The 21,014-nt window shown below is 33.6% G+C and overlaps 1 protein-coding gene across 13 annotated transcripts in view; it reads left to right on the top strand.

The window, feature by feature from the left end:
- Positions 1–21,014, top strand: part of LOC122631168 (venom dipeptidyl peptidase 4) — a 274,219-nt gene that overhangs the window by 244,306 nt on the left and 8,899 nt on the right. For all 13 annotated transcript variants that reach the window (XM_043816493.1, XM_043816499.1, XM_043816500.1 and 10 more), the window contains 5 exons: positions 4,010–4,179; positions 6,135–6,374; positions 7,347–7,582; positions 17,111–17,333; positions 19,646–19,833. In XM_043816493.1, coding sequence (XP_043672428.1) covers positions 4,010–4,179; positions 6,135–6,374; positions 7,347–7,582; positions 17,111–17,333; positions 19,646–19,833 — 1,057 coding nt within the window. The remainder of the gene's footprint in view (positions 1–4,009; positions 4,180–6,134; positions 6,375–7,346; positions 7,583–17,110; positions 17,334–19,645; positions 19,834–21,014) is intronic.

Here is a 21,014-nt window from a genome sequence, read left to right as displayed (position 1 = left end):
TATCGTCAGAGGATAATGCGTGGGTACGGTTAAGATGTCGGTATTAACGAGGCAAGTGCACATTCTCCGAAAGCAGATGCCGAAGCTTATAGTTAGTAGAGAATCACCGTAGACGTTCGTCTTTGTAGAAATAAAGCACAGCTGTGTGCCCTTCTAACGGTCCTTCTAAGCCTTTCTAACGAATCCTTCCAACTGATGAAATTCGTTTATAGTCGAACTTAAATCTATTCGTAACTTATTAAAAGAAACATAGTTATAATATATATATATATTTTTTTGCTATTAACAATAAGAGATCTATTCTCTATAAATTTCCTTTTCTACATTTTTTCTCCTTTATACTTCTTCCTCCTCTACGCTATTCTAACGTCAAGTACCTCACTCCAAGCACACCCTTGGGTGCATTCTACTTTTCACTATTGTAGGAACGTAACGGAAGTTGTAACAGATTTTCTAAAAGTTCGCCGAATACTAAAACGTGATCTTTCCATTCTTGTCTCATTAACAAATCTAAATAGTTATCTACATAGATATTATATATACGAAGTATGTCACAATTCTGTTCTAATAATAAAAGTTAAAATGTTAATCGTTGCATTATATTTATGATTTTCTTTTTTCTTTTCTTTTTTTTTTTTCTTCTTTTTTTTTTCTCACAGTCTTTTATCAAAGTCGCATCAGTGCTATGCACGGAGTATTACTTTATATAGGGTATTAGATTATTTTTACTAATAAATTGTGTTGAGTAACATGGAAAAGCTTTCAGGTATACCTGTTATGGTAAATAGAATAAAAATATATAGATTAATGATTCTTAATTGATAGCATGAATTTGAAAAATGTGATCAATTGAAAAGAGAGAGAAAGAGGGAGGGAGAATGTTATTTCAAAGGAAATTTATCGTTTTTTATTTTGTCGATGATCAAATGGAAATGTTACAAGTAACCAATATACCTCAAGGTGAATTCCACGGTTGGGAATAATGCTAAAGTTGATACTAACAATTCCGCTTCTCCTCAAACTTGTGATCCTTACTTAGCAAAATGTTTCTCAGTAGTTTACCCGTGTTGCATGACGCAAGCATCTCACATTCAGTGTCAAAGTAACATTACGAAAGTAATGCATCTTAGCTTAAGTAACTATCGAATGACGTTCAATATCATCGAGAAAGACGTTCCACTTCAATATGCAATTTACTAAGACTACAAAGAAATGAAAAAAGGAAGAAAAAAGAAAAGGAAAACGAAGGAAACGTGATGATCTGTGAAACGAAAAATCAGTTGACTTACTTACGAACTCTAACAAGTCAAAAAGTCTAAGTGACTATGAATGACGATTTTGTCGATGGGAGAAATAGTCTTTTAAATGATCGATGTTGTTCCGATCACATCTAGGTACTCGAGATCGTCGTAATATGAAGATCTGGATAAGGGTTTCTCTCCATGCACGTCGATCAAGTTGATTGGATCGATGTGGTCGCATGCAGTTGATTCCATGGCTGTAGAATTTGCAGTTAGTTCAGAGGTTATCACTTGATAATCCTGGTACTTCTCAAGTAGCTGGGAGAACTACTTCAAGTAAATTTATAGTAGAACCAGCAATCGTAATTAGGGGAACGATATCTATATACGTGTATGTGAAATATATATATATATATATTTCTTTTTTTTGAAAAGATATTTATTTATATATATATAGGTGTATATATAATATATATATGTATATGTATATATATATATTTATATATTATATATATGTATTCTTTTTTATTTATACTATCTCTCCTACAATTCTTCTCTTTCAAAGAGATCATACATCAACATAAAATAGTTAAAGAAATAAATAATATTGAAACATACATATGTATAATTTGCTTACACATTCCAAATACATTGCATGTTTCATCCCTATAGATAATAGAGAGAATGATAAGAGGAGAGGAGAAAGGAATAGCTTTGATCACGTTCTAAACTTCTCTCTTCCTTTGATCCTTCAGCGAAACTCTATTAAATTTATTAAGTGTATGCCGCAAGAAACAAACAACATCCCTTTGTTGGTGGGATGGAAACTAAAAGATAATATCGTTATTCGTATCAAGCGAATTTTTCGTATCAAAAAGCATCTGAAAACCAAACTTATCTTCTTCCTCAGAAGATTTCGACGAAGAATATTTTTCTCGACACGTATACCGCGAATCGTACCCTCTCTACCACCACTCGTCACGAAATTTCATCCCCAATCCCCAACCACTTATTTTTCTCCCTCGTCACGTTCACTGCAACGAAGCCTTCGCACTCCGTACTTCTTTCCTTCTCAACGTATTTCTTCATCCACTCTTTTTATCCTACCCTCTATTTCTCTTTTTCTCCATTCTATTTTCTTCCTTTTTCTCTTTTCCATCCAACGCTTTCGTTCTGTTTCTTTATCTAAAGTCTCGCGACTCTTTCAAGAATCCGAGAAAGGAATTCGCTCTCTCAAAGGGTTATAAGAAAACAGCACCGATCTCAAAATATGCTACCACCTTTGCTCCACCCCTAAACCATCAGTAAATCTCACCCTCTCTTTATAGCTTACCTCTCGCGGCTTTTGCTTCCACCAAGAGACGCTGAAGGTTCGAACCTTCTTTGCGATCTTTCCAAAGTAGATATTTACGTCTCTCTCTCTCTCTCTCTCTCTCTCTCTCTCACTCTCTTGTTTGTCTGTATATATCTTTTTCTTTCTTTCTTTTTTGCTTTCTTTCTTTCTTTTTTCCTCGATGGTACACCACCGAGGTAGCTATGTACCTTCAAGCATACTAAAACGAAGACTATCGAATCTCTTTCTTTCGTGTCACGATCGTTCGTGCCACGACCTTTTCAAGATATCGAACGAACTGCTTCAGTTTCGTCGATATCAAGAATCTTACGAGCCGGACGATTCGTGCTAATCTTTGAAGAAAAATAAAAAAAAAAAAAATATTTTCCACACGAAATGGATGAAAAGTGATTCGTATTATCATTGTATAATATAAAGTACAGAAATCTATAAATCTATCGTTCGAGTAAATTCAATAGGATGACTTGTAGAATTTCGTTTTATTATTTTCTTTAAATTTTACGACGAATAAAAAAGAAACATTTTCGAATAAAATTCTTTGCTCTTTACAAAGAGGAAGAATTTAATTCTAACTATCGTCAGTTACATTGCTTTAGTTTCTCAAACCTTTCAGAGAACTGTAAAATTAATTAAAGTTACTTACTCCAACATGTACAATTTATACGAATAACATACCTATTTGTAAATCCTTTGTATAGTATCATCGAACAAAAGTTCGTCGGAAAAATATACTGGAAAGTATGTGTAATAGTTTAAATTTAATCTGTTTTAAACAATTTCACTGCATCTGTACATGTTTACGTACTAAATTAAATAAACAAGAATACGTATGAAAGGCATTTAAATTATCTTTACGTACGCGAATACATTTTTATTTTTCCATAATTTATTTCAAACTGAAGGTTATTTAAAAAGAAATTTATTTATAAATGAAAAAAAAAAAAAGAAAAAAGCACAAGGTAGTACGACGTAAATAGAACAGAAAAACGTCAAGAAGAATGTAGGGACTCGCTCCAACGTTTTACTTAAAGAGAGAAAACGATGGAGTCGCGTTCCAATGGAACGAAACGAGAAGCAAGATAAAAACTTTTTGACCTCGATAAAGTTTTCGAGCGGGAGAACGGTCAATATACGCCCCTACGAGTTCACCCAGTCAGATACAATAAAAACTGTCGTAATGTTGTAGCTCACGATTAGTTTGTCACAGGCGCAATGTAAATTAATTAAATTCGTTATTCTAACACGAATTAGAATATATAAATATAATATGATTTGTAATCGAGACCTTTCGTCGATTAAAATGAATTTATCATTGGATTAAATTTTGTTTATTATTAAAAAATATTTGAAACAACAATAACAAAAAAATACACATAAAACGATCTCATTTTTTCTATCTTTTTTTTTTTTTCAGAGGAAGTATTCAGTTCTAACAAAGCATTATGGTTTTCACCGAACGGCTCGAAACTGGCTTTTGGATACTTCAATGATACCTTGACGCCGGTTATGAACATACCATTTTATGGATATCCAGGAAGTTTGACTTTCCAATACACGTCGGCTATACCGATTCACTATCCCAAGGTAAGCACCGAAATTCCGTTTAGCCTTCGAGTCATATATGACGATGTTAGCTCTTTGAAACGTATATCTAGGATAGCCACTGGCGAGTTATCTTTGTTCATGGTATAAGTAATTCCGTCAATAATTAAATTCTCTATTAGATCGAGAAAGAACATTTGTCTTGCCTACTTCTATTCTTCGCTACAGTTACTCATAATGAATTTATTTATACGATTTTAATGATGAATTTCATAATTTTATTAATGAAATTATTTATACGATTCTTTGTCTTGTTTATTTTACTTCATTTTCATTGTTATTTATTTTCATTGTTATTTACTTATATATTTATTAATTTTTTCTATTTTGTTTTTTTTTTTTTTTTCGTTTTTCATAAAATGAATACTTCTTTGCAGCTTAATTTTCAATACGCTCATAAATATTCTACTAATTTCGATAAGCGATCAAATACCACGATCTATTGGCAATCCAATTAGCTGCAATCGTGCAAATTAATCGCACGCCTAGCACGAGTACAGTGTCACGCGTGCGTCACAAATGATTACATAGACGTAGTTAGTTAATTGCTTTACGAGTCAACGATACTATACCAGCATCGTTGTCGTCGTCGATCGATAGGAACACCTACTTGTCGAATTTGCGATTAAATTATCCTACTTATTAAGTACCTCACAAATACTTGCAAACGCAGAAACATACGTTTACATATCTGAACTTTTATTTTAACGTAACACCAACGATCGTTCACTTCGTTCTTATTCAACGATAATGTAAATAATTTATGTTAATATAAAATCGTATGGAATATCGGTTTGTATGATAAAGGTGCAAATATCGTTGCACTTTAGAATACCACGACCTTAAAGTGGACGTTCTTCAAGTTTCTCTCTTTCTCTCTATCTCTATCTCTATCTCTATCTCTATCTCTATCTCTCTTTCTCTTTCTCTCTCTTTCTCTCTCTATCTGTCTCTCTGTTGCTCTGACGCGTTGCGGTACCCTCGTTTAAAGATTAAAAGCCCTCTAACTAGAGTTTAAAGCTGAGAGCAGGAAAGGATAGGACCGAACGAGATACCTTTGCATTTTTCAACACTCTTTTGTGAGTCGCGATTAATGTCACCGACTTTAAAAAAGGAGATGATATCTCGGTATTAAAATAAAAGAAAAAAGAAAAAGGAAAAAAAGAAAGAAAAAAGAAAGAACAATAGAATACCAAGCCGACCGACATAAAATATAAAGATATACATATTTCAAATTTTTATATATTCGATTTATTCCAAACACGTACGATATTCGTACATATATACATGTATATATATATATATATATATATATATATATATATAATGTATATGCGTGTATGTATATATAATGTATATAAATATATATATATATAAGAAATAAAAAATAAAGGAAAAAAAAAGAAACTTTGCAATTTTTCCCTTGTCTCTCGAGGAAAAAGAAACAAATCTCAGCTGATATGTTCGACCCGCGTTTAACCTCGACTTAAATAACACGTGACTTCCATTAAAAGTACCCCACTCTTCTTCTATCAAGCTCTTCGATTTCCTTTCGAACGAAAAATCATTTTAGTTGGGAAAGGGGATTTAAAAGATAGAGACAGCATCCAGCTTAAGGGACCCATCCAATAGATTAAAAAAAATACATCTCCATAGGCGAGAGCTGACGAGCTTCGTTCGCCGAGTATGCTTTTAAAGAGACGCATCCCATTATTTCGATTTCAAGCTTGCCTTAAAAGAGGCCGATTCGATGAAAACAGCCCAGGGTTCTTTTTTTCTCTTTTTTTTTTTCTTTTTTTTATTTTCATTTTCCTTTTTTTTCCGAAGTAAAAAGAAAATGATTCCTTTCTTTTTCTCTGTTCTTATTTCTTATTTCTTTTGAAAAAACTAACTTATCCGTTCTTTCGTCATTTCTTATCTCTCTTTTATCGTTTCAGAGTGGCACGAAGAATCCTAGCGTGAAGCTTTTCTATGTCGATCTCGAAGAAGTGGTACGTGGTAACACGAGATTAATCGAGATCACACATCCTTCGGAATTGTCGTCGGTTGAAAGGATATTGTCGGCCGTTAGTTTTCCTACCGATAATCACGTGTATGCAACTTGGATGAACAGGGTACAGAATATGGCATACTTCCGACTATGTGACGTTGGCAGTCACGTACCAAATTGTACAACGGTAAGTACAATTCTCTCTCTCTCTCTCTCTCTCTCTCTCTCTCTCTCTCTCTCTCTCTCTCTCTCTCTCTCTCTCGTTTTGTTCTTTTCATGGCTAATTTTGCAATGGTAGCAGAACCCTTCGTGTCCCTCGACAATTCTCTTTCCTTCTTATCCCTTAACGGATGCTACCGAGTCGTAATCTTGACGACCTAACAATCCATGCGATCCATGCATACACCTATATGTCCATGCATCTATATATATAATTATACACCCTTGTACGTATGTTGTGTATGTATGTATATATGTCTATATACATTTGTGTGCGTACACACACAAATTGTATACACTTCTTGCAATAGTAATTGTGATGGCGGTGGTAGTGGTCGCCGCTCGCTTTACGATATTCTAAAGCTACACTGGGACCTGTCAAAGACGAATGCTACGTAATTACACTTCGTCTAGTTCTCTCGGTTACTCTCTTGTCTCGTTTCTCACCATCGGAGAGAAAGGGACCATTTGAAAGCGCGAAATTACGCGATCAGAAACGGGGAGACTGTTCTCTCGCTACGTTTCTTGGTTTATACGTGTCTATGTATCTACTCGAACGTTTGTTGTCGATAAGTTTACGAACGCTTGCTTACGTCGTTCCGCTAATTGATTCTCGTGAATCCGCGTTCTGTCAACTGGAACATTTCAATTAATACTGTTATTCGATTAAACAGAGATCCGACAGAATGATTTGACATAGACCACTACGTAAATTGCTTCGATGGGAGGAAATATTATTCGCTCGTTAAGAGAACTCGATAAAGTGGACTATCGATTTGTGTACAATTCCAACTGAATATCCTATCTCTTCGTTTTATTTTATATTTAAACAATAACTGAAATTTATTTTACATTTGTAAAAATAGATAAACTTAGAAATGTAAATGTATTTTTCAAGAGGAATAGAAAATAAAAAGAAACAAAAATGTATTCTTTTCAGTCTCTGACATACATCGAGAAGCACGGTTGGGTCGAACAATTCGAAGCACCGTTGTTCAGCAAGGATGGCACCTCTTTCTTGTTAATATTGCCAAGAAAGCAAAAGGACGGTACAGACTGGAGACATCTTGTTTTGATTAAGAATGCAACGAGTGGAGATCCGATTACGATTTCTCTAACCTCCGGCTACTTCGTCGTAACGGAAATAGTTGCATGGGACCAAGAGAATTCGTATGTGTAAGTATACCCTATGCTATCCCTAACAGCGAACCACAAATGGAGTAGAACAAACTGCTTACTATATAACCAAATTGTGCAGCTGTATTATATAGGCTGTACAGGCCTGACAGTTACTGGCTGAATAGTCATGGGATCGGCAATTAGAGTGCATCTGAATTACTATGAGAATTTGCATAACTTTTGCGTTGATGCGGATTTTATGGCGATCCATAAACACCGTTGCAATGATCTTTAATTTTTTTTTTTTTCTTTTTTATTCTCATTCTTCGTTCCTTACTTTGCTGACAAGAATCGTTGTTAAAAAATAAAAAGAAAAACAGGAGTACGTACATGCATCGACTTTATTTTTTTAATTCGATTTTTTTCATTAAAAAAAAAAAAAAAAGATTATTAAAATCTTGAATATCAAGAAAGGAAGATTTAGAATAAAAATATTACCGCTGTATCACAATTTATGTTATACATTCTATTAACATTCTCCCCAAACCTCGCCGCGAGTGTATTTTCTGTAAATGCATATTTAACCGCAAAATTGGGGATAATCAATGGTTCCATACGGACCTTTCGTACGTTGCACACCTGAACGTAATATTCCTAAAGCACGCTAGTCCATCGATTAAATAATCATTAATAACTCTTTCACGCGCTAATTGCTTTGCCGTTGAGGTCCAACACTCCCTGTTATCCGCCGAGGGACGTTATTTTCATTATAAATTAATTAATCTTTCGACTATCGAAATTCCCTTTCTATAGCGAATCGGAAACATTGGTTTATTATGAAGCTTGATAGCAAAAAAAAATTTATACTAATGATACGAGATTATTTCTGTTTATTCTTCGGAAAGCTATAGTTTGAGTTAAAAAAAAAAATGAATGAATAAATAAAAAACAAAAAAGAATAAAAAAAGTAAAGAGTAAAAAATTTATATATAAAGGAAAAGATCGTAAAAAAGAAAAAAGAAAACATTGCTAATATATACAATTAAAAATTCAGTTACGGAGATCGCAAGAATAATTTCTCTGGCTACGTAGACTAACACACATTTCAGTTTTATCAACGAATTAATTCCATCGCATTAAGATCTTGAAGTAAGGAATTAATCAGTGTCTCGAAAACTTAATCGAAACTCCGCAGGTTCAAGTTTGCAAGAGCAACCGAATTAAACAGATTCACAAGTTAACTTTCTCCAAGAGTGAACATCGTACGAATTCATTCACCCTTTCTCTTTTCCGCTAGTCTAGACATATATTACCACTTTGCTTGGAATTAGCACCTTCGAAGATGGACTTGATGAAACGACGGATCTCCATTTTCCCTAGATCTGACAAATTTCAAAAAATTCTTTTATCGATTTAGCGATTTATCATGAATATTACTACATGCGTAACTGGAGTGAACTCATTCGATTTTTACATCATAGATATTTTTTACCAATACGACGTAAATTATTCTATCGTTTTAACGTCACATCGTGATAACCAATTACGTGAATTTACCTTCACGAGTAATATTCACACATGTGCATACATATCTTCACATATTTAATGCAAATATCGAATTTGAAAATTATTCGTTACTAACTCGACTTATATAGCCTATAGTAATAATCGTAGAGAATATAAGAGGAGCAGCTTATCCAGAAAGCTAAAGATATTCAGAAAGATAGTGAACGAACGAAATGGTCCGGAAGTAATTTACGAAGTGAGAGCAGAATTTCTCCGAATTTTGCTCTCTCTCTCTCTCTCTCTCTCTCTCTCTCTCTCTCTCTCTCTCCCTCTCTTTCTCTCTATCTCTCTTCACGTTTCGAGTGCAGCAAATTTAAACAGAGAAAGGGAAAGATATAGAGATAGAGATAGATAGAGAGAGAGAGAGAGAGAAAGAGATAAAAAGGAAGCTAGTCCACGGTGTAGATTTCTCCGCAAGAAGTCGCCGACTTAATTGCGCGTTCATAAATTAAATGAAATCTCCTACGAGTGACTACGCGAATTCTGTTTTTCCGCGTCTACGGATCCTCCCCACTCAATGCTGAGTGTCGTTGTAAATACGTCCTCTCTCTCTCTCTCTCTCTCTCTCTCTCTTTTTTTCTTTTTCTCTTTTTCATATTCGACGCCAAAATAGAAAGAAAAGCACGTCCTTTTCTCCTTCCTTTAAAGTACCTACGATTATGGAAAGCAAATATCCAAGCTTTCCTTCTCTACATCAAGTTTTCCTTTCTTCCCATTTTCCGGAGTGCGTTGCCACGCGGAATAATCGCATATTGCCTTGTTCTATCTTCCCCATGATAAATACGCAAGATATGTTTTAGTAGTTGAAAGAGATGTCAAATCGAAATTTCTCAAATGCTGTTTCTATAGTACTCGAGTCATGGGAGGCTCCTATTGAATGTTTTAATCTACGTTTAAAGGAATAGCATTTTTTTCATTTTTCTGAGCGTATCTTTAAACGTACTCCTTTGTTGAGAATATTTTACGTCCGTTTATGGTTTTGATTTCTTTAAATGAATCACGAATACGAATTTTCATCGCTCTCTCTCTCTCTCTCTCTCTCTCTCTCTCTTTCTCTTTCTCTTTCTCTTTCTCTTTCTCTTTCTCTCTTTCTTTCTATATTTTCTTAGCTTTCCATATGTTAATGAGAAAACGGATTAGAGTGATCGTACCGATTTTTCAAGTAAGTAAATAAAATTGCAACTAATTGCCATGTAATCTTCTCGAAATTACACGAATAGCCTGTGAGAAATGGAAAAAGAGAGGAAAAGAGAGAGAAAGAAAGAGAGAGAGAGAGAGAGAGAGAGGGGATTTTAAAACCCGCATTTTGACTGTATTTTTCTCTTTTTCTGACAATTCACTCGTTAGCTCAGTCCCGGTCTTCGTTTTCTTTACTTTTACCTTTTAGTTTTCTTTCGCCAAGAGGATAAAGAACTCTCGCGAAAGCGAGATTTAAATTTGCAAATGACAAATATTTATGTAATTAATAATAAATGATATATAGATATAATATATTCGAATAAAAATGAATACTTGAATACCTCTACGTAGTTCGGCTCCGAAAGTTTTTGAAATAAGAATTATCTTGCCGTTTATACTGAAATATATCAACTAGACAAATATTCGGAGAGAGGAATATAAAAAATGAACGAAAGAGTTGTCGAAAACTGTCTATTTTCTTCGCTGTATTTCTATTTATTTTTAACGAAGGTCCTTTCAGCGATATTCGACGAACCGTTCAAGCATTTTCGTTCCCTTTAGAAATTTTACTAAGACGATGATCACTATTTGTCCCAAGTTCGTTGTCATAAACTTCTTCGATCGTAACTTTCGTGAAAAAGAACATGGAAGAGGAAAAAAGGAAAAAAGAAGAAGAAAAGATAAAGAAAAAGAAAAAAGAGAGAGAAATATAAAAAGAGCAAAATTGTCAGCACACAATGTGCGTATAGCAAAAGCGGGTCGACGATAGTTTAAAGAAAGAGATAAATTCGACGAGAATAAGCAATTTTAATATTTCCTTCCAAAGTACATCATCCTTTTCACGAGATAGGTTACTGCTTACCTATTATCTGCGTAGTAGGTTCACTAACAGGTTAAGTCAAGTAGCTATTTTACTATTCATGTTTTTTGTCATGAAGGTTCAGTTCAGGGGAGGTTGTGGTTTTGTTAAAAATGATCCCACCGTTACTACATCGTTGCATCAAAGAGAAGCAACAGACTGTCATCCGTTTCTTCTCGCGGTTGATCGAAAGCTTACATTCAAAAGCAAAAATTTACAAAAGAATATTATAGCAATATAACAATTACTTGGCCTGAACGTAAAATTCGGTAGCAAAGAGTGATCGGCTTTTTCTTTTTTGTTCACTTTCCCGTCTGTTCTTTCTCTCTCTCTTTTTCTCTTTCTGTCTTTTCTTTCTCCTTTTTATCTTTTTGTTTAAAAAGGAATAGGAAAAAACGAAGTAACAAAAAAGGAAAAAAAAAAGAAACGTAAAGAACAAACAGGTTTGGCTAGCCAACGAAGGCGAACGATTTTTCGAGCTAGTAGAAAAGAAGAGTACGTTGAGTGAATCGATGAGAAAAAGATGGTCAGATAGGGAGAAGATGAAGGAGGAAAGGGAAAGGATAAAGTAAGAACGTGGATGAGTAAAGAAAGTAAAAGAATGAAATAAAAAGAGAGAGAGAGAGAGAGAGAGAATGAAACGAAAAAAGAAAAAGAAAGATGGTTAGTAGAGAAATGAAAAGAAAAATAGCCGGAGAAAAAGAGATACAAGAAGATCGATGAAAGGGGTCGACTTTAATTGTAAAAGAACGAGCTAATAGGTACGAACTGAAAGGCAATCAATAAATTTGTCGCCGAAACTCTTCGTTCCTTGAAAAGCTTTCGATTAGATTAAGATTATCCCTAATGATTACAACTTTCGAGCGATTTTACAAAGAAAAAAATGTATATTCGCCTTAAGAAAGGCGAGAAAAGAATACGAATACAAATACGAGAAGAATACTGAATCTCCAACGTTTCCAAACTGAGGGTGATGAATTTTTGAAGTGAACTGCGGTAGGGTAGAAAAGTTAGATAAGCAGCTGTGTGAGAGAGCTCTGGAAGAGATAAAGCATGTGTGAAAGCACGCGGTTTTTTCCAACGGACGCTCGGGAAATGTTTTGACGTTGATTCGAAATTCGCTACTGTTCATTCTTCTAGAAAATTTCAAAATCTGAAAGTTCAAATCTTTCTTTTAGACTATGATTTCGTCTGAAAAAAAAGATTTAGTACTACCAAGTGCTATAAACGATTAAAAATTGTCACATAAATTTGTACGTTTCAATCTATATTCTTAATATATAATATAAGAATAAATAAATATATATATATATTATAACGATGATAAGTAAATAAATAAAAATATTTGAATTTCGTTGATTCGAAATCCACTACAATTCATTCTTCTAGGAAATTTGAAAACTATATTATTATCTATATTTTATCTCCAACTATATTTGAAATCTATATTTTTAATATATAATATAAGAATATATATATATCGTAACGTTGATAAGTAAATAAATAAACGTATTCGGATTTCGTTGATTTGAAATTCGCTAATGCTCATTCTTTTAGAAAATCAGAAAACCTGAAAGTTTTGATCTTTCTTTTAGATCATGATTTCGTGTAAAAGAAATATTTAATACTATCGAGTGTTACAAACGATTAAAAATTATCACATAAATTTGTACGTTTCAATCTATATTTTTAATACATAATATAAAAAGATATATAAATATATACCATAACGATGATAAGTAAATAAATAAATATATGACTTAGATATGTTAAAAGAGAGATCTTTTTTTTTTTTTCTTTTCAACATAGACATCTTTAAATGAGACATTCATCAAGGATAAACTAAATGAAAAATTTTCGTTCGATCTGAAGCAAAACTCATTTGTATCGTTACTCGCGCATAGTTAATGAACTTAACCGAGTTAGTTCGTTATACCATGCAACTCATCGGTACTACACTGGAAACGTGCAAGAAGGAAGGAGGTCGGTTGTAGGATGCGGAGTAATGCGCATGAATTAATCATTAAGGCGATATAAACGCGAAGGGTTAAGGAAGGAGTTGAGGGTGAGAGGGATGCTGTTGGCATTCGGAAGTTATTCGCCGATGCTGCATTTACGGTTCGCGCATGCTTCAACACGATACTCAATGTAGAACAAGTCAAACATGCTTAAACGCCCGATATATGAAGATCGATCAAAGAGAATACCAACCAAATGTGAAAGGGGAGAAGTTCTACGAACAGGGTAGAATCCTTTCTAACTTTCTATTCGAGAGATAGAGAGAGAGAGAGAGATAGAGAGAGAGAGAAAATATATCTGAATTTAACAATCTATTTGATTTATAAAGATATGTAAATATTAAAAAAATATTTCATCGTATTAAATTTCATATAAATAGAAAAGAAATATTCAAACTGAATTGTTTTCACACAACTATTATAATCATCATACGCGAAAATCGTATTATCAAATCATTTCTATACGTAACTTTTATAAGAGGATTTATACGAATGATTTTTTTCAAACTGAATGTTAAATCGTTTGTTCGTTCGATAATTAAAAAGAGAAATTTTAATTGAACGATATTCCAATAGGAAGGATCGAATAAATGTCGTGCGAAATACGTGCTCGGTTAGTTTTAACTTTCATTCTCGGTATCCGTCGATATCGGAAAAGAAGAAAATGAATGAGAATCCTATTCTTCGAATGAACAGACAATCACGAACGATAATCCCTTTGCTTCCTTTTATTCCGGAAAATGAATTCTGTCGACGATTTTTAATGGAATATCAAAACTTTGAATCATGAGAAATTACTGGTCGTCTCACTTTTCTTTTAGTAATACGTGCTATAATAACCGCGTAAACATTTAACATTTTAGAAGTGTTCTCGTGCAAAGTACCAATTAGAAACTATTAAAGTTGATATTCTTAAAAAAGCATTCGCGAGATTATCAAAAACTAGATGTTAAAAAGAAAAGAATTAAACGTTCACGCATATTTCTGTTACCATTAAACTGCAAAGTGAGCTTAATTACTAGATAAGTATGTTTAATTATTCTGTAAATGTCTTCAAGTTTTTTTCAAGACGAGATTAATGCAATTAACATTGATAATTAACATTCGCTCGTTATAACATTCTCGGTAGAAAATTACAGTTTTTTTCATTTTATTCTAAAAAATGAAATTTTCTATTGGAATCATTATCGTTTCCATATTTATGATGTATCTATGTAATAATAAATTATATATATATATATATATATATATATATATTAATAATAAATTATGTCTACTGTAGTAAATAAGTCTATTGATGCTTCAAATTTCAAGTTGATTGTTAAAACGTTTAAAAAAAAAAAAAAAGAAAGATCGATTCATTAAAAATATTTTAATTATTTTTTAGCTTCTTTTATCTATTTTTTAACTTTAGAATACAAAAACCTGATAGTTCCGAGAAATTTATTCGGGCTGCGGTTTCACGTTAATTAATCGTTTACTAATATTCGACAAACATTCTAATTGTTTTCGATTCTTGTTTCATCACGTTATTCAAATAGTTCGAGATAGCAAATTTAGAACGTTTCTATAATTTACTCGAAAACTCGTCTTTTCAATACTTCTCCTCCTTCTCTCTCTCTCTCTCTTTCTCTCTCTCTCTCTCTCTCTCTTCTCCTATCACACTGATCCAATTAAGCGAGAGAAGAGAAATAACAATTTCGTGGTAGGACCTATCAAGGATATTTCCGAATTTCAATAAAATTGAGGTAAATGACATAACCAAGGTTCAGAACTTTCATGGACTTCCTTGATTTTGCCTTTGATCCTAACCAACTAACTTTCTTCGATTCCACATGACTTAGATTATTATTAAACTATGAAGAGAATTGAACGAAAAGGAAAGGTAGTAATTCAATTTTACAAGATAATTCTGAAATACTAGTTCGAAGCTTTCTCTCTCTTCCTTTCTCTCTCTCTTCTCGCTTAACATCTATGCAGCAACCATTGAAGCAAAGCAACCAACTGAGTACTCGAACAGAACAGTAGTTTCGCGGAACTGGCAAGATGGATGAGTCTGGAGGTCATTCAAATTGGATTAATTTGAGCATGTTGTTAATTTGGCTTATCGCATCAATCTTAAAGGACTTCGTCTACTCCTCCTTATACTCTTTCTCTCTCTCGCTCTTATTCACTCGTTCACTATCCAACTCTTACATAAATAACTTCCTCGAATTCGTGACACTCGATGTTGATTCACGTTTCGTCTTTTGCCAAAGAAGGATCGATCGATCTTCGGTTAAATTGGAAATAACGATCGAAGAAAATGTTTCCCTCTGAAACATAAGAAAATTCGTTAAGAAACTTTGAAAATTATCTATCATCTTTTTATCTATCGTTTCACCAAGGATTTTATCATAAGCTCTGTCGAGTTAAGAATTAAGAATTCTATTTTCTTGACAGCATATTAACTTAGCAGGAACTTTTGAACATATCTCCTTCGTCTCTGAATAAATGAATACGAGTTCGTCTACTTTCGGTCGTCAAATAACACTATTCGTTATTATCAAAGTTTTTGAAAGTTCGTGACACGATAAGAGTTCTATAATTTGTAAGATATTTGTTGAAATTAATAGCCGAAGGAATTTTATCAATTTTAGATGGAAATTTTTGAAGAAGCTGTCTTTTGATTATTATCTCTCTCTCTCTCTCTCTCTCTCTCTCTCTCTCTTTCTCTTTCTCTCTTCTTCCCCCTCTGTTTCTTTCTCTCCCTCCCCCCGTTCCTCTCTCCCTCTTTCTCTCTCTCAACTAAGGAAACGTTTTCTTTGGGTTAGTTAGATATGTGTCTTATGAAAGGCTTTGAGCAGAGTAATCTCAAGTTGGCGAAGCTTTGCTGCATCTGCGCTTGAATTCTCTTCTCTTCACAAAGAGAGGGAAGGGGAGAGAGAAAGAGAGAGAGAGAGAGAGAGAAGGAGATAGAGAGGAAGAGAAAGAGAGAAAAAGATAAAAGAGTGTTATCGTTTAGAAACGTGATAACACACAGTAAAACGACCCACTTTTCTAATATTACCGCTGGTAGGTGCGTATTTCAACACTCTTTGATTTCTGAAGTAAACGAGATCCAAACTAAATCGAATTTCTTTTATTTTCTTTTATTTCAAATTTTATTTCTATGAACGATATTCGGTCAAACGTTTTCAAAATGGTGTAAGATAAATAATCATGATAACTCGCAATTTTATTTTAAACTGACGACAAATAAAATTTTTGTTCCGAATAATTGTTCAACTTATTGCTAACGAATGCATAATTCAATTTAACAAATTCATTTCATTGATATTTTCAAATAATTCATTCGGTATGAATTTGAAGAACGTATTTCGTTTAAAAATTTTTATTAGTAATATAATTACAAAAATTCATCGTCCGATGAAACTATAAAACGAGGTACGGGATTATTTCGACGAGCGTTCAGATTTTTTTTTTTTTTCAAAATAGTTTCTATTTCATCCTTGCAAATTAGCCGTCGTCAGCTTCGATTTGATACTTCACAATTTTTACAAATAATCCGAATAAATGAGTTATTAAGAGAAAACACGTGATAACAAATTACGACCTATAATGTCCGACTATCGAAACGAGAATTTTCATCTCGAATTTTTAAATTGTACATCTCTTGCAAAAAAAAAGAACTCGTAAAAACGATTAACGCAACGTCGCTTTGAAAATATTTTAAAACATATTGATCGTAATATTTTATTTTATTTTTTTTCTCGAATGATTTACTTTTTTTTTTTTTATTTACTCAGTTTTAATAAAATTCATATATCATAAAAAGAAAGAATTATCAAACTATTAAACATTAATTCATAAATCATAAAATAGTCATATCTCAATATATTAAATATGAAAATATTAAATGAAATATCTACGTTATGAATTTTTAAGATGAGACAAATAGAAAATTCTATTTGATTGTTTCAGATACTATCTGGCCACGTCCGAGCAAAAGACAGGACAACAACATTTGTACAGACTGTCTCTGTCGACGTTGAACGCCCAACCGAAATGTCTCAGCTGCGACATCCTCAGAGAATCCGATAGCACCCGGTGTTTGTACAATACTGCCAAGTTCTCCACCGACAATTCATATTACGTGCTAACCTGCGCAGGTCCTGGTGTACCAGAAATTTTCATTTATAACAGAGTAAGTATTTTTTTTTTTTCAAAATTTTACATATTTCATGATTTTTAATCATTCTAAGGTGTACATATCGCGATAAATATCTCTATATAGTAAAAAAAAAAAAAAAAAAAATCTCGAATTAAACCAATAAGTCGAAGAAAACTACGAAACAATGTCGATTCTGATAAAGATAAAAAATGCCAACAACAATAATAGCAGAAACACTCGAAGCTCTTATTCGAATTAAACGATGTCCAATTATCAAACAAAGTCAAAGACTTCGATAAATAAAAATTCACGATAGACACACGCATACACACACACACATATACATATATATATATATATATATATATATATATATACACATGCATACGAGATCTACTCTTCTCATACATTTTATTCTTTCTATGGGAATACACTGTACGAGTCACTAGAGTTTATAGAAGTAAGAACAAAGAAAAAATAAATCTTCTTGAAGCGGCTTCGCTCAAAGGAAATACTTAAAAAAGGGTTGAAAGACAATAGTAGTGATCGGCAATTATCGAAGAAATTCGAGAAGGCAAGAAAGGGAAATATTCTTTCAAAGAAAAGCGTACGACGACTTGACTCGGTGACGGATCCATCAAACAGTACTGAAAATAGAAGCAGAAGCCTCCCGCGGTACTGTCGGGTCAAAGAGAAGCTCGTTTACTCTCCGTCGAGCCTACTTTTACCAAGTGGAAACTTCCAGTACCCCTACAACCCCTTACACTCCTTTCTCTATTTAGCTTTACATACTTTGCCTTCTCTCTATTGTCTTTTTCGCACTCGCGAAGACGTAAATGTACATTTTCCATTGTTTGACGACGATCGACTGACTCATAAATTTCTCTAGAAAATCTATAAAAAAAACTGAACAAGAAGAAAAAAGAAATGTTGATTAAGTAATTTATTACTTAATCAATAATCTTAATCTTTATTACTTAATCAATTTTATAAATAAATTTTAACGAAGTAATTTAACGAATTATCGGATTACATTAAATTTTGTTTTAAAGACGAAAAAATACAATTTTGCTTATATATCTTTTCAAATGTTCCTCTTTTTATCATCTAATATATATGCCATTAAATAATTTTTAAACAATATCGATAACTTCTTAATTCGAAGTACTTAACGTCCGCCATTCTGCGAAATAGGAGTTTTAACAAGCAAACGCGTCAACTATTGCCATTATAATCGAATTAGCACTCAGTGAATGGATAAGGAGGAAGGAAGTGAGGGAAAGTAAGAAAATTAGGAAAAGCTTCTAGTACCGGATGAGCCATGAAAGGAAAAGAGAGAGAGAGAGAGAGAGAGAGAGAGGGAGAAGGAGAGAGAGACAGAGAGACAGACAGAGAGAGAAGGAGAAAGAGGAAAAACGGGAAAGGAGTAGGACGATCTTATCACGATCGAAAGAGACAAAAAGGCACACGAACGCGAAGATCTGACTAGTCTGCATCTTTATCGCTTACTCCGACACGGCTGGATAGTGCCGGTAATTAGTTTTCCTCAGACTGCTCCGGTAATTACGTCGGGTGCCTTCCTTTTCTCTGTATACGTGTGTGTATAGGTGCGTCAGAAAAGGATGAAAGAGAAAGTAGAGAGAGAGAGAGAGAGAGAGGAAGGATAGAAAAGAGTGAGAAAGAAAGAAAGAAAAATAAGTTTTTCTTTTGGAGTTGCTCCTTATGTATACTATCTCTTCTTTATTTCGAAGTATTGTCTGAAAATAAATGGTACATATTGTTAATCGCTCGACGATCTTCTTAATATTTCGAGATGATCTCCCTGTAATTAATTTCTCTTTGTCCTAATGGAACAATATATAACGTTTCGAGATAAATCAAGATTTCAAGTAAAGATCTATTGTCATTGAATTCAAGAGGAAGTTCTCCTTTCGGGAGAAAATTTTAAGAACGTTTAATTGAAATTAATCCACGTTTTAGACGGCTCGAAAGCTTTGTTCCATTAACAACTAAACATTATGCAAACTTCCGACCGCGTTTGGTAAGCGTTTCAATATGCACGTCGCTATAGTGCTTAGAAACGTCATTGTTTGGGAAATGCTTTAGGTACGAAATAGAAGCGCAAGAGAGAAATTGAATCAAGTGTACTTACCGGATTAGGAAAGTCTCTTGAGTATATCTAATTAACATTCGTAAAAATAATGATTAAGGGAATCGATGTGGCTCGCGTATTATTTTATTAGCTTTTTTCTTTTTTTGAAAATTATTAATTAGCGTCCTTCTTTTTGATCCCGAAAATATAATATCACTTATTTAAGTATCGTATTGCTATTTTTTTGTTTTAGAGTGGAAAAGAAATTGCTATCTGGGAAGATAACGAAGCTGTTGCAGAACTATTGGTATCGAAGGCACAACCGATTGTCCATAAGTACAAAATACCGGTTCCCGGTGGTTTTAATGCCCAGGTGAGGCTTCTGATTCCACCCGATGCTGATTTGAGCGGTGCCACCAAGTATCCTATGCTGGTTTACGTGTAAGTTATTCGGTTATTCCAACCTTTTACTTCATATCCCAATAATTTTACCCCGTCCGATTTTGTCTTCGTATTATTTATCTTTATCACTGATTATTACCTTCGTCGCCGGCCTAATCGTTTTTTATTTCGTTTTGCATTTAATATTGAGTTTGCTTGTAATTGATGAAAAAGCTAACAAATAATTTTATATGAAAAAATGATGAACACAAGATAGTTGAATGAAAGTATTAAATTTGGTAAGGGTATTAATGGGAGATGATGCTACATGATATTGCTTGATGTAATTGTTACATAATATTACATTATGGAATATATTATATATAATATTATATATATATATACACAAATATATATATACACAGATCATAATATTAGATTATGAAATATATACGATACGTGTAACAATTTAATGGTAAGCCATATGAAAGCAATGCTCCAAGTGAAAATCGTATGTATCTTTCGGGCAAGAGATTATTTTTCGACAAGGTACTCTCTCTTTATTCGTAACACTGATAAAAATGTGTTCCGCGTCGCATCTATCTTCGCAAATTTACATATCGCGCGCTCACGCTTACGTAACTCCTCCCTTCTCCCACTTTCCCTTTACTCCTCCATTCCTCCAACCCTTCACAGCCTTGTTGGTTCGGATATACTCCCTTACACAATCGAGTGTTTTCAACGAAAGCACTTAACTCTCGTCTAGCCTGGCAAACTTTTAGCATCGACTTTTTCCTCGATACACACATATCTTCGCGGTCAAAGGTAGCTACGGAGAAATGCGGGGAAAGAAGCAGGAGAAAGAGATAAAGATAGAAAAGGGAACGAAGAGCACTAAAAGCATCCATATTTTCTTTTCTCCCGGCGGGAAATATGACGATGCATCACGAGTAGATCATCAATCGGTTACGGCATAACGTATCTATGTTCCTTACGTACTCAAGCCGGATACGGCAGTGATAAACGAAAAAGTACGATTGAACGTTCGTCTTCTTTGATAGAAGAAGTTTAAAAGGCCCGAGAAGGGACGTGGAGTTGCGAAGGAAAAAAGGAAAAGAAAAAAAAAAGGGGAAGAAGTAAAGAAAAGAGAAGTTGAAACTTCCGGGCGTTGCACCTTAGGAATAAAACATTTCACGATGACGTCGTTCCCCGAATCGACGCGACGAACGCTTCATTTCTCT

Source organism: Vespula pensylvanica, chromosome 8 (assembly GCF_014466175.1).
Source record: "Vespula pensylvanica isolate Volc-1 chromosome 8, ASM1446617v1, whole genome shotgun sequence".
NCBI classification, from domain to species: domain Eukaryota; kingdom Metazoa; phylum Arthropoda; class Insecta; order Hymenoptera; family Vespidae; genus Vespula; species Vespula pensylvanica.
This window is presented reverse-complemented; position numbering and strand designations above follow the sequence as displayed.